Consider the following 13,876-nt stretch of genomic DNA (forward strand, 5'->3'; position numbering starts at 1 on the left):
TTTGAGAACTCGTGAGAGCCACACATGATACCTAACACTATAAACCGCAAACGTAAACGTACTGTAGTATCCCACACCATCAAATTTTATATTTTTTTTTGGTTTAACACAGCATCATTTGTTTTACTACTTTACCTAATTTTTTTTTCTTTTAAACGTCATATAACTTATTGAAAATCTTCAAAAAACAAAAATTTGTGTTGACAATCGTTACTTCATGAGTATTTCGTTTCCAAATTGAGGCTTAATAGAAGTCAGAAAAATGTAGATTAAAACATGTAAATTAAGGGGTAATCAAAACATGCGGAGTCAATGTTTGAGAAACGCGCAATTTGAACACACGCAAGTCAAGTCGTGTACCTACCCGGTTTTGTAAATAAGTGCGAACAAAAAGGGTAAATTCGTAAGTTAAAGCAATATAAAAAGAATTTTCGTAGACTCTTCTCTTCCTTCCCTCATCGCCAGGAGTCTTTTGTGTTTCTCTCTTTCTCTATTTCGAAGACTCTTTTTTCTTTTTGAATTTTGATTCTTCGTCTTCGTCTTCGTCTCCTCCGTTTCTTTCGCTTCTTCGTCACCTTCTTCATCTTCACATTTTTCTCAGAAACTTCCCCATTCCTATTCCCCCGATCTAAGGTTGTTTTGAACGTTGAAGATCTCAGAATTCAAAGGTATGTTGTTTTAGAGAATCTCGAATTTTACATTAATCATCATAATGCTTCGCTGAGTTTTTTTTGTTTATCACTGCTCACTTCTCTTTTTTTTTTTTTTTTTAATCCGAATTGATGTTTGTTACCGAATCGTGTTTTTTTTTTTTGGTACTCTGCTTCTGATCTGGATTCTGGATTTTGGATCTAATTGCGTTTACGTTTTTTATTTCGTGAGATCCGCTGATTCAATCTCTAAACTCTTAAGGATCTGTTTTTGATTGTTCTTATGTTATTGCTGCTACATGCATCGCTGATCTGATTCCATTCTTTGCAAAAACGCAGCGTTTTGAATCAAAAACCATGTCTTCGTATACACCCAAGAACATTCTCATCACCGGAGCAGCTGGTTTCATCGCATCACATGTCGCCAACAGACTCATACGAACCTATCCTCATTACAAAATCGTTGTCTTGGACAAACTCGATTACTGTTCAAACCTCAAGAACCTCAATCCATCTCGACACTCTCCCAATTTCAAGTTTGTCAAAGGTGACATCGCCAGTGCTGACTTGGTCAATCATCTCCTCATCACTGAAGGTATCGACACCATCATGCACTTCGCTGCTCAGACTCATGTCGACAACTCCTTCGGTAACAGTTTCGAGTTCACTAAGAATAACATCTATGGAACTCATGTCCTGCTTGAGGCTTGTAAAGTCACTGGTCAGATTACGAGGTTTATTCATGTCAGTACTGATGAAGTTTATGGTGAGACTGATGAGGATGCTCTTGTTGGTAACCATGAGGCTTCTCAGCTGCTACCAACGAATCCTTACTCTGCTACCAAAGCTGGTGCTGAGATGCTTGTTATGGCTTATGGTAGATCTTATGGGTTGCCTGTTATTACCACACGTGGGAACAACGTTTATGGGCCGAATCAGTTTCCTGAGAAGTTGATTCCCAAGTTCATGTTGTTGGCTATGAGAGGGCAAGTTCTTCCTATTCATGGAGATGGATCCAATGTTAGGAGCTACCTTTACTGTGAAGACGTTGCTGAGGCTTTTGAAGTTGTTCTTCACAAGGGAGAAGTTGGCCATGTTTACAATATTGGGACCAAGAAGGAGAGGAGAGTGAATGATGTTGCCACTGATATCTGTAAGCTCTTCAACATGGACCCTGAGGCTAACATCAAGTTTGTCGACAACAGACCTTTTAACGACCAGAGGTACTTCCTTGACGATGAGAAGCTCAAAAAGTTGGGATGGTCTGAGAGGACCACCTGGGAGGAAGGATTAAAGAAAACTATGGATTGGTACACACAGAACCCGGAGTGGTGGGGAGATGTTTCTGGAGCGTTGCTTCCTCATCCAAGGATGCTGATGATGCCTGGTGGGAGACACTTTGATGGCTCCGAGGACAATTCTTTGGCAGCTACTTTATCTGAAAAGCCAAGTCAAACCCATATGGTGGTTCCAAGCCCAAGGAGCAGCAGCGGCACACCGCAAAAGCCTTCCCTCAAGTTCTTGATATATGGAAGGACCGGGTGGATTGGTGGTCTGCTTGGAAAGATATGTGACAAGCAAGGAATTGCTCACGAGTATGGGAAAGGACGGTTGGAGGATCGATCATCTCTTTTGCAGGATATTCTGACCGTTAAGCCAACCCATGTTTTCAATTCCGCTGGTGTGACTGGGAGACCCAATGTTGACTGGTGTGAGTCTCACAAGACCGAGACTATCCGTGCCAATGTCGCTGGCACATTGACTCTAGCTGATGTCTGCAGAGAGCACGGACTCCTCATGATGAACTTCGCTACTGGTTGTATATTCGAATATGATGACAAGCATCCGGAAGGTTCAGGAATTGGCTTCAAAGAGGAAGACACACCCAACTTCACTGGTTCTTTCTACTCAAAAACCAAAGCCATGGTATCAAAGATTCAACGCTCTTATCTCTGTCTGACGTCTTGCCTTCCTATGTATGCTAATTTTGTTATGAATGTGTCTACAGGTTGAGGAACTGCTAAAGGAGTTTGACAACGTTTGCACTTTGAGAGTACGGATGCCGATATCCTCAGATCTTAGCAACCCGCGGAACTTCATCACCAAGATCTCCAGGTACAACAAAGTAGTGAACATCCCAAACAGCATGACTGTGTTGGACGAGCTTTTACCAATCTCCATTGAGATGGCTAAAAGAAACTTGAGAGGAATCTGGAACTTCACAAACCCAGGTGTGGTGAGTCACAACGAGATCCTAGAGATGTACAGAGACTACATCAACCCTGAATTCAAATGGGCAAACTTCACACTAGAGGAGCAAGCTAAAGTTATCGTGGCTCCAAGAAGCAACAACGAGATGGACGCTTCTAAGCTCAAGAAAGAATTCCCTGAGCTACTCTCTATTAAGGAGTCTCTGATTAAGTATGCATTCGAGCCAAACAAGAAAACCTGAAGAGTGAAAGGATTGTGATTCATCATTAGATTAATCACCTCTAATATCAGTTTCTATTATATTTGTTTTTGTGTTATTGTTTAATTGCCTTATCCTTCCACTTCCTTCACTAGATTTGCTTATCCTTCACTAGATTTGCTTTATGTAATAAGAGCTTGTTGTAATATTTCTCTATTGTGTTCCTGTTCTCATTTTTGTCATAAGTTTCTTTTTTATTTTGTCACAAGTTGCTCTACTCTTATTATATTAGAATCAAACCACTCAAAGAGTCTAGTAATGACTGCTTTTTTGTTACAAAACAATAATTTTTATTGGGTTACATGATGAACTCACTTGACACCGTCTTGGGATATTAAGGTGAGGATGTCGTCGTGTCGGCGAGCTTCTCAAGGAAGCAAACAACGTCGTCAGGTGAACCAAGGAGATATCTGGCATTGGTGCGAGTACGACCCACAGCGCAAGAGAAGTAATTCTCTCCTTTGAGGTCAAGAACATTCCATGAGATCTTCTCTGGTGAAGGCCGTCTTGAGTTTCCTAAGCTATGGTTGGATCCGCTTTTTCTTTCTGTTGTCTGAAGAGATCTCTGTGAGGACTTGTTGTTGTTGTTGTTAGAGTTAGAGGATGATGAAGATTTTGGTCCACTTTTGTTGTTATGTGTCGACTTTGAAGGCGGTCTTCGGTCTCCTGATGATGACTTGCTTCCACTATCAGATGATGGTCTGGCTCGTGCAATGGCTGGTATGTCGGATGGAAGTTCTGGTTCGAAGAAGGTGTAAACATCTTCGTCCTGTTATTAAACATAGTGTCAAAGAGACATTTGTATCAAGAAGATCCCTCAGAGACTCTAGAACCTGGATATGGTATATATTACAAGAAAAGCTTTAATCACCTTCCCCAAGAAATGACCAATGCACAAGACGTAATCAATGGGCGTGGTCATCGACTTGCTATGCACTATCTCTCCTAGAATGCGGTCTATTGCGGCTCCCTGAGAAAAGAAAAGATTCTGGAATGTGAGAATCTTAGGTGATACAGAATAGACAAGAAAAGGCTATTGATAGATTTTGTTTTTACCTTTGTCACACCAACCGCACGGACTTCTACAGAGCGGCTTCCTTGCACAACATCAACTGATGCATTCGAGATTGGACCTGTCCATAAGTGTTGTAACAAATCTCTTGCTTGAAGTCTCCCAAATTCGATATCTACAGGGAAGAATGAGATAATAAGTGTCTCAGGGGTGACTGAAAGGCAAATACAATTCAGGTCAGGTAAAAATAGAGAAGTAAGTACCTGCATATTTGTAGTTCCATATAAGTGAAGTATCGCGTGTTTCAAAGTGTGACCTAGGAGTTCTCTCAGTGAAGTACTTGAAAACATGCTACAAATAGGCAAAACAAGAATTCAGCAAGGGGACATAAAGAGAGTTACCAAGTTTGAGATGCTGTTTTTTGTGAACCATCAATCTACTTTACCTTAACGCTATCAACCCATTCCATGTTCAAATGTTCTGGCATTGTAGTCATCCACTCTCCATTAGTAAGCCTTAGGAACATCCCATTTTCTGCGGCCAACCACATATCATACTCTCCGAAGTTCTGATTTTAAGTATATTTAGTGATCAGTCAGGGAAATTACTATAACAAGAAAAGATTAGAAGGAAACTGACAGAAAGAGATAAGATTTAAGTACTTTATCCAAAACGCTTCTGCTGCTTCCACTCAGGACAACTATGGTTGTACTTGGATCACTGCATAATGCCTTTAACGGTCCTTTTAGCTCAGGGTGTAGATTAAGATCCATCTCCTTTATTTGATCACCTCTTCTTCCTTGATTATCCACTGGTTCAGTCAATGTTGCATTGAAACCCTGAATGTATTTGCAACCACAAGTTATAGTGAGCAGAAGCATGGTTAAAGGTATCTCCCAAGGGATGACTATGAGAAACAGAACTATGAAGTACTTCACAACTCTTCACAACTCTTGACAACAACCACTTACAAGGATCAGTAGCCTGTTGTTGGACTTTGAATACCGTTGAATTGCATCATGCTGTGGAAGCTCAGGTGGGACTTTACTAATTCGTAGTTGTGCCTCAATTACGGTGTCATTTAGTTCACTGTAGATTTGTTAAGAGTTGCATTTTAAAAGCTTGAACACATTAAAAGCTGGTAAAATGGAATAGTAATGTCTTCATTGATTTGCATACCTTACGAAAGTTTCAGCCCACTCTTGAGCAGTGTGGGTTTTGACATGATGAAAATTATGCCGATGTCTTTTCTCTCTTTCTTCAGCTGTCATATTTAGAGCCTGTCCAATGGAGGCAGCAACTTCTGTTATGTTCCAAGGATTCACAAGAATAGCTCCAGCACCCAGAGACTGTGCAGCACCTGCAAACTGTAAAACAAATGCAACTTAAAACCACAGATGGAAACACATACCTCTGACTTTTATTACTTTAAAATTAGAACTATATCAAGATGCAAAGTAGGAGTTATTACTTCACTAAGAATGAGGACTCCTTTTTTGGCCTCTTGGCAAGCAACAAATTCGTAACTGACAAGGTTCATTCCATCTCTCAAAGATGTGACAAGTGCAACATCTGAAGAAAGAGAAATCAAAGAAACATATCAGATGGCAGAAAGGAACACTCTTGGAACTGGAAATGACATTCCTGAGACTTGGTAAGTAACCATGTCATAGGTAGCCAGACAATTTACCTGTGACAGCATAAAGTGCACATAAGGCATGAAAGTCCAGAGAACGATCCTGACAGTGACAGGGAATGAGGATTTTATCAGAGTCAGAGTTGCAATTTCAAACTATAAGATCCAGAATACTATAATATGTTCTCTATCCATGGTACCAGCAAGAATGTATTGCTAATTTAATTTTCGATTCCTAACATAAGGATGCAAGTCATAAAAATGCTGAGGGCTGCAGAGGTCTAAAATTCCAATTGTATAAACGCAAGATCATCTTTTATGAAACGAAAAATGAACTACAGCTAGTGACAAATCATAATTATCCAAACTAGCTGAAGAAGCATAGAGAGGAGAAAACAGACCAGGTGATGTATTGGAACAGCAGTCAGTGTCCCAAAACGACCATTAATGCGTCCCACAATTTCATGAACTTGGCTTGTGAGTTTTTGATCTGTAAGAGAAGAAATATACATTCATAAGATAATCCATTAGCTAATAATGGTTTCAAATTTCTGTGGTTTAAAGAGATTAGGTCCTATCACAGCCTACCGAAGTTTTGGTGACATGATTCCTTGTGAAAACTTACATGCAACTATATACATCAGAGAAGCTATGAATAAACTCAAAAGTAAGAAAGCCTACATTCGGGGACGTCTGTTCTTGTTGGCACCGCAATTTGCAATAACACCACTTTATCACGCCAGCTTGCATTTTCCTCGAGAAATTTTTCAAATGCCAGAATCTTTTGTGGAATCCCTTTGATCATATCAAGGCGATCAACACCTAACATCACCTATAAAGAACAAAAAAATTATGAAGAGTAAGGATTAACTAATTCGAAGTGATACTTTCATTGACTTGCTTTAGAATAGATCAGCGGGGTTTCCCATGGTAACTGGCTCTTTTGTAGACCTTTAAGATATCAAAAGATAGAAAAATCTGTACCTTTCTGCCAGCAAATCTTTCTTTCAGTTCCTTCATGTGTTGTATGACTTCAGTGACCTCAAGTGCTCGTATAAACCGGTCAGAGTCTATGCCAATTGGAAACTGAAATCCAAAGCAAACACAGAATAATGTTACAAGGCTTTCAAAATACAACACAGGTATTATGAGTTATTAATTTTGTCACTGTGGGATGATAAGTGTGAATAAGGGTTGAAGTGATGAGATGTTCATACAGCAGCAACTCGAGTGAGCCTTCCTTGATCCTCAACTCCCTCAGGTGTTCCTTCAAGTCCAAGAATACGAGTGCACGCACTTACAAAGTGTCTTGCATAGTCATATGTATGGAAGCTGGAAAGTAAACAATATGAGTTCTGTAAGTCTGCTGTGTCACCTAAGGTATGGAACCTGTCACAGTTGTGCCATTACCAAGGCAAGAGTACTTGAAAATAAAATAGAAGCAAAAACTGAGATTTTTACCCAACTAAATCAGCAGCAAGAACTGAGCGAAGGAGCTCTGATCGTGATGGAAGTGTCCTGTGTATCTCAGAAGAAGGGAATGGTGTATGGAGAAACCATCCAACTTTCATCTTACTGTTGTATTCCTTAAGGCATTTAGGAAGGAACATAAGATGATAATCATGGCACCAGACAACATCTCCCTCTTCGTAGTGCTCATTGACAACATCAGCGAACATTTGGTTTGCTTTTTTGTATGCAGCAAATTGAGACTGGAAACTTCTTGTTGTGGCAAGACGATCTTCTTGTGGAAGTCCAAGGTAGTGAAACAGAGGCCACAGAATATTGTTGCAATAACCATTGTAGTACTGATGAACAATCTCTTCATCAAGAAACACAGGTATACACCTCTGCAAAAAATCAAATGACATAGTCAATGATCCAGGCGGGGAATGAATACATTATCATTGGCAGCAACATGAGGAAGAGATACTCTGTACCTTTTCAGCCAAAGCTTTGGTAAGTGCCTTCTGCCCAACTTCATCAGGCACATTAACTCCAGCCCATCCAATCCATCTGGCTTCAAATTCCTTTACACCTTCACAAGATCATAAATTTAATGTCAGCTTACTAATAAATCGAGCAAAGACTTCATAAAATGAACAACTAAAACCTCCTTCAATGTTTTGTTCATAACTGCATATGATGAATGCTGATTTGGATACTAAGTCAGTAATTTGAGAAATGAAAAAGAAGTCAAGGAAAAAGAGAGAGAGATATACCTAAGAGAGCACTAACTAGACCACCAGCACTGATCTCGAGAGACCATGAATCTTCACCTCTTCTGACCGCGGAAACTGGGAGCCTGTTAGCAACAACAAGTAGGCGTTGCCTGTTATAAGGCCTAGCTTCTTGCCTCTCACAGGCATCATCGTGTGCCCTTGCAGCAGCAGCACCTTCCAAGTACTGTTCAACATATTGCCTGGTTGAAGTGTCGCCTTCTAAACGCAGGTCGTTCTCAGAGTTGTCGGAACTGCCAACAACATCATTAGGATTACGAGCTCGGTTGCTCTTCCTCTTCTCTCGGAGCTCTCTGTCTCTCAAGAGCCGTTCGGTTCGAGAGAGTGGGATATGAGAAGAACTGCAGTTGTACTTATTTCCAGGCATACGCTTACAAGAAAACAGAACCAAAAAAAAAAACACCAGTTTCAAGTTATGCACACTCCAAGAAACGACTGGAACCTGCATTTATTTAGTTGTAAAAGCAGATCAGACAACAACATAAACCAAGTGTCAAGTAAAGCAGATATACAACATTATAGACAAAGAAAGAAAGAAAGAAAAAAAGAAAGAAAGAAAAAAGAGAAGAAATTGAAATGTCGTTGTCTATCACCATAGACTGGAATCACTTGAGTTCAGGCCAAGGAATAAGCATCTAAAGGTTATTGAAAAAGAGGGAAGAAAAAAGAAAAAACACAAGATAGGTGTCAAACACTGAAGATGATAACAAAGAGAAAAATTAAGGATCCTAAACAGGCCAAGGATTAGAGCATAAGAATGAATCACAAGAAACGGATTTACAAGAATACAAAAGCAGAAATACTTTAAGCAGCTAGAGAAAAAGAAAAGAGGAAAAGGGCACCTGAAGACAAGAGCAAGACAGTGTGTATTGGGACAGACAGAATTCAAGAAAGAAAATTAAGATGATAATGTGAAGAATTGAGTAATATTGAGGTGGTGGGTTTCATGTCGTAATCATCGAGATGATGGGCAAGTAAATAAAGCCAAAACAAAAAAGAAAGATGGAAAACAGACAGAGAGAAGGCGAAAGGGAAACGGGTGTGTGAGTGACATTATTATTATCAATAGAGAGAGAGAGAGAGAATGAATGAATGAATGAATGAGATATTAGGGAAGGAGGAGGAGGGGAGCAACAAAATCCTCGTGTAAGCTTTACAGACTACACAGAGCCTTCTCAGCCATGCAAGTTTTCACACATCCAAATTAAAAAACAAAGAGACAATACTTTTAATTTATTTATTTTCCTCACCACAGCACCCTAACTCGAAAAGAAAAATCCTCGAAAACCTACAATTTCGTGTTGAGTTAGTTTATATAAACACAGCCGTGTAAATTATTTAGGCGCAATGATAAAAATCGCCCGGAGATTTGGGGACGGAGAGAGACCACCACACCACACACACACACACTTCGCAATCACGGGGGATATTATTATAATTGTGAGAAGATGTCTTTTTTTTGTTATTAATCTTTTTTTTTTTGGTTTGTGATTACTAAAAAGTCGAGATGACGTAATCCTTAGTAATCACGGGGGTTCTGTCTTCTCATACTTTATATAGATAGATGGACCAACTTGTTTACATACATATTATATGGGTCCACTCGTCTATCCGGATCCTGGAGCCGCTCCTCTCTTCCTACCCAAACTTTTTTCTTTTCTTTTGCAAATTGCAACCAACGAGAAAAGTAATTTAGTTTATGACATTAAAATAAGAGTTTTAAGGCTGAAATTGACCCATCTCTCACTCCCCCGAAGCTGACGCTAGATTTGATTTTCATGAAATTCTGTTTCTTTCTTTTTACTAGATATAGAAATTATTCTATAGACCAAGAAAATAAAACACTTAAGGACAATTTTCACCCTCCCCTAATTTAGTAAGATGTAACCGTTGAGCAAAGTACTTGGCTACTTGCTCTGAAGTTTTATTATAACCCAAAAGAAAAAGTCTTCTGAACTCTGAACAGAGAGGGTGGAAAACAAGAGCTGCTAGCGACAATGTCATATGCACGTGTAAAACAAGATCAGTTAAACCCCCAATATAATATTCATTCTAGCTTTGAAGTTTGAACCACTAAAACAGTAGAGAGAGTCAAATCAAATTATGCAAAAGGAGGACTAGTGTTTTGTATACTGTTGCCCCAAAGACACTGTATAAAATATACAATTCAACTAACCTTATTTTTTTCCTCCAAGGAAGAGACTGTGAAGCAAAACTCTTGTTTAGTAACTAAAAGAGAATCAGATGCTTTAAAGTCAGAAAGACAGAAAATGTTTCTTTTCTTTCCAAAAGCAGTACTAGTAGTGACGACCCTATAATATGTGACTTTTGCATAAAATAAAAATGGGGTAAAACAGACAACTGACTTTCTTAATTAAAACACACTCTCTTGCAGATATAATTCAAACTTTTGAATGATACGAACGTTAGAAAATGGTACACTAAGAAATTAAAGGGCTTCAACATCCATCTCAATTCAATGTCTTTCTTGTCGGGATGAAAATTTTCTTGTAACTAAGAAATAGTTTTACTGTTTTAGAGGGTTGACTTTGTTTTTTTTTTTTTTTTTTTACATATTAAAACAGACACATGATTTCCCAAGACAACAACAAGCATGAGGAGGACAGGATGTTCCTTGTATAAATTAGTTGTATATGGTAGAAGAAGAAGACTTTTAAGGTGTTTTAATACACTGTGTGTGGAAGTGGATCATGTATGCATGGACAACATATGATGCGTCCAATTGTATGTGTCGGTAAAGAAAAGGCGATGAAAAGGAAAGTATAAGAAAACTATGTGGTCCACCTAGTTAAAGACAGCAAATCTAAGCATCATATATATATTTTATGCCCAAAGCAAAAAAAAAGAGAGTTATACGATTTGCTCTCTCTCTCTCACTTTTGCTTTGCCTATATGTCCTGTTGTTATTTCTAAATATTATAAGTTGGAGTTTTATAACCCCACAAAACATGTGAGTTGTGAAATAAATAAAACAAACACACACACACACACAAGAAAGAAAACTCCTCCCATGACAAGGCAAGGCAACAATAATATAGTATAACTTACACCTTGCATGATCATCTGTTGTAAACATCTAAAGACTATAATGTAACCAAGTGGCACTGTTTCAACCAAATTCAAAAATTTAAGAGAGATGATGAGAGAATACTTATTAAGATAGGGAATTGCTTTTTCCCGTGAAGACTGCAGTGACTCATTCAAGTAGAGGCACAGAATCCACAATCACTAGGACCCCACCAAAGATCTCTTCTAAATTTGAGAAGCAAAAAAAGAAAGAAAAAAAAATATCTCTTTTGAAAAAAAGATGAAACCTACACATAAATCACTTAAAAAAAAAAAAGATACTAGTACTACGAATAGTGATTTTGTTTAATTAGGAAGTATTAATTGGGAGATCAATGAAAAAGTTAACAATCAAAATTACTACTTACTTTGTTAGTGCTGATCAATTCTATAAAAACGAGAGATATTATCCAATTAACTCTCAACCACCAACACTGATAATCATCATCATTGTTATCCCTTTTAGGATCTTGAAACAGAAACCATCCTTAAAATAAAATAAAATAAAATTAATCATCCAAGAGATTTGTAAACAAAGGAAAAATAAGATCACCTTGTACTAGCTAATAATCTAATCTAATTTTTGGATCTGTTAACGTGTTAGACCTGTTAGTATGTGGGAACTAATTTCTTAGTTAGATCATGACTTCATGACTAATAATTTTATATTATACGGTAGGATCCCAACAAACAAACAAACAAACAAACAAAAAATAGAGGAGATATATAAGTTGGTGATGTGATTTGATTTCTTAACCTAAAAACTTATTGAAACAGAGCAATCGAATCATATATATAATTAATAAAATCAACTAGATATATATATAATTTTGATTTGAATCAGAGATCAAACCAAATAAAAAAAAAAAAAAAGCTACGAGGAAACCTCCTAAGATAAACAATTCCGAATCTAGAAGAACCGTTTCAAAACATAGGCAAATCAAACGATTGATCAGAGGGTGGAAAACCAAAAAAAAAAAAATCAAATCGACGATCAAAAAACGAAAACCTAAATCAATCGCAGCGAATTGAAAATAAGAAGACGAATTCACAGGAGAAAGAGCTCTCAAAAAAAAAAAAAAAAACAGGGGGAATCTAACGAGAAAACGATGAGATGAGAGAAACGAATACTAACCTAAAAATATACGAAGCGGCGGGCGGCTGAGATCAGAGAGGATCGACGAACGAACGAATGAACGAACTATGACAAAAGCCACGTTTGAGAGCGATCAGAGAGATCGATGAACAAAGAAATAAGAAGAAGAGTGTAGAAGTAGTAAGTAGTAGGGTTTATGGAGTAGAAGAAGAAATAGAGCAGAGAGAGCCTTAAGCCTGTCTGTGTGGTTTATGGCCCAATCATTTGGAGGGAATTTGTTCCCCCTTTTTTTCACCCCCGCCTTTGCCCCCCCCTTTTAAAAATTCCAAATATTAAAAAAAAAAAAAGGAGTCAATATATCTCTCTCTCTCATCATCCCCCACTCACCACCAAAAGTTACCCCCAATATATCAAATCCAAAATAATACTCTCTCCGTTTCATAGGATGTTTAGATAAGTATTTTTGTTTCACAAAATAGGATGTTTACAATTTTTTATGTAACTTTTAGATTAATTTTATATTTTATATTATGCAGTCTTGTTTATGATTGGTTAAACTGTATAAAAGTAATTTTTCCTTAATATACGTGTTTAAACTAAAATATTCAATATTTTGAAACGAAGAAAATACTAATATTATTGCTGACGACTCCCAATTCCTTAATTATACACTAATAAAGGCTGTTTTTTTTCTTCTATACAACTATTTTCTTCTGTTTTCATAAAATTGAACACACTACTTCTATTGGTTTACTCGTTGAAAGATTTATCATGCAGCTATAGCTAGCTTAGATATATAGAGCGAGACCAATATATGTTAAGGTTCCATCGACTCTTCCTTCTCTCTGTGATATAATCATCAACCTTAGCTTACCACAAGATAATTTTACTATAAAGAAAAACTACTACAGTATTTGGTAAAAAAAATCCTTCCAGTTGCAGTTAGTTATCAGTCTAACATCACACACACTACCTACTTTTTTAACATGGGACTTCGAGCTCATCAGAGACTGACTTCGTGGTGAGTAGTGGACATTGGACATTGAAACCATCATCATGCTAATCAACTCTCTCTCTCTCTCTGCTCATGCAGTTAGTTTTATGTTTAACCACTCACAACAACATAGACTCTCTCAAATTCAAATTTCCAAATTAGTGTTTTTATGTTTGTAAAACATATATGGCTTTGAATGGGAAGACAGAAAAAAAAAGCAGATCACCCTGTAAAGCAGTTCTCCTATCATTAAGTCATCATTCAAGAACTTTTTTACTTTTAAAAATTATTGCAGATGAACTGTGTGCAATTCATATTTTTTTTGTCTTTTTGTGGCAAAAGCAGGAGAAATACATGCAGATCTGGTCTACAGCTTTTTTGATGCTGTTCACCCTTGATCTGCACTTGAACAGCCAAATATTTGATCTACTTTAATTCTGCTTGATCTGTTTGAACCACTTGATCTGCACTGCATGATATGCTTTTTCCATTCAAAGCCTATATCCTAACTGAAATTTGAAAGTTCTAATCTTTTTGTTAATCAAACTCTAGTTATAATTTAGAGCTATCAAAAACAGTAAACATCCTTTAGAAACTGTTTTTTAAAAAAATATTGCAAGTGTTAGCATTATATATAGCATTATATAATACCCTTTTCTTATGGCCAAAAGCGCTTAATCTAATGGAAAAT

The 13,876-nt window shown here is 37.5% G+C and overlaps 2 protein-coding genes across 7 annotated transcripts; one reads left to right on the forward strand and one right to left on the reverse strand.

The window, feature by feature from the left end:
• The first annotated feature begins 73 nt into the window (after positions 1 to 73).
• LOC104714124 (trifunctional UDP-glucose 4,6-dehydratase/UDP-4-keto-6-deoxy-D-glucose 3,5-epimerase/UDP-4-keto-L-rhamnose-reductase RHM1) lies at positions 74 to 3,325 on the forward strand. The gene is made up of 3 exons (XM_087466406.1): positions 74 to 668; positions 990 to 2,576; positions 2,659 to 3,325. Exons 2-3 carry the CDS (start codon positions 1,008 to 1,010, stop codon positions 3,100 to 3,102), a joined length of 2,013 nt encoding a protein of 670 aa, XP_087322532.1. The 5' UTR covers positions 74 to 668; positions 990 to 1,007; the 3' UTR covers positions 3,103 to 3,325.
• LOC104714125 (alpha,alpha-trehalose-phosphate synthase [UDP-forming] 1) lies at positions 3,307 to 12,603 on the reverse strand. 6 transcript variants are annotated; one of them, XM_087466402.1, is made up of 19 exons: positions 12,231 to 12,597; positions 11,464 to 11,582; positions 7,991 to 8,450; positions 7,709 to 7,806; positions 7,230 to 7,618; positions 6,986 to 7,100; positions 6,753 to 6,854; positions 6,450 to 6,600; positions 6,170 to 6,258; positions 5,823 to 5,871; positions 5,604 to 5,704; positions 5,312 to 5,499; positions 5,104 to 5,221; positions 4,795 to 4,971; positions 4,578 to 4,700; positions 4,396 to 4,483; positions 4,177 to 4,307; positions 3,992 to 4,090; positions 3,307 to 3,889 (listed from the first exon to the last, which is right to left on the reverse strand). In XM_087466402.1, exons 3-19 carry the CDS (start codon positions 8,373 to 8,375, stop codon positions 3,455 to 3,457), a joined length of 2,838 nt encoding a protein of 945 aa, XP_087322528.1. In that variant the 5' UTR covers positions 8,376 to 8,450; positions 11,464 to 11,582; positions 12,231 to 12,597; the 3' UTR covers positions 3,307 to 3,454. The 6 variants fall into 6 exon arrangements, with proteins under 6 accessions (XP_087322528.1, XP_087322530.1, XP_087322526.1 ...); XM_087466404.1 differs by lacking the exons at positions 11,464 to 11,582; positions 12,231 to 12,597 and adding exons at positions 8,602 to 8,643; positions 8,851 to 9,214; XM_087466400.1 differs by lacking the exon at positions 11,464 to 11,582 and having other exon boundaries at positions 12,231 to 12,603.
• Positions 12,604 to 13,876: the final 1,273 nt, after the last annotated feature.

This window comes from Camelina sativa, chromosome 9, assembly GCF_030686135.1.
Source record: "Camelina sativa cultivar CO46 ecotype springtype chromosome 9, ASM3068613v1".
Classification (NCBI taxonomy): domain Eukaryota; kingdom Viridiplantae; phylum Streptophyta; class Magnoliopsida; order Brassicales; family Brassicaceae; genus Camelina; species Camelina sativa.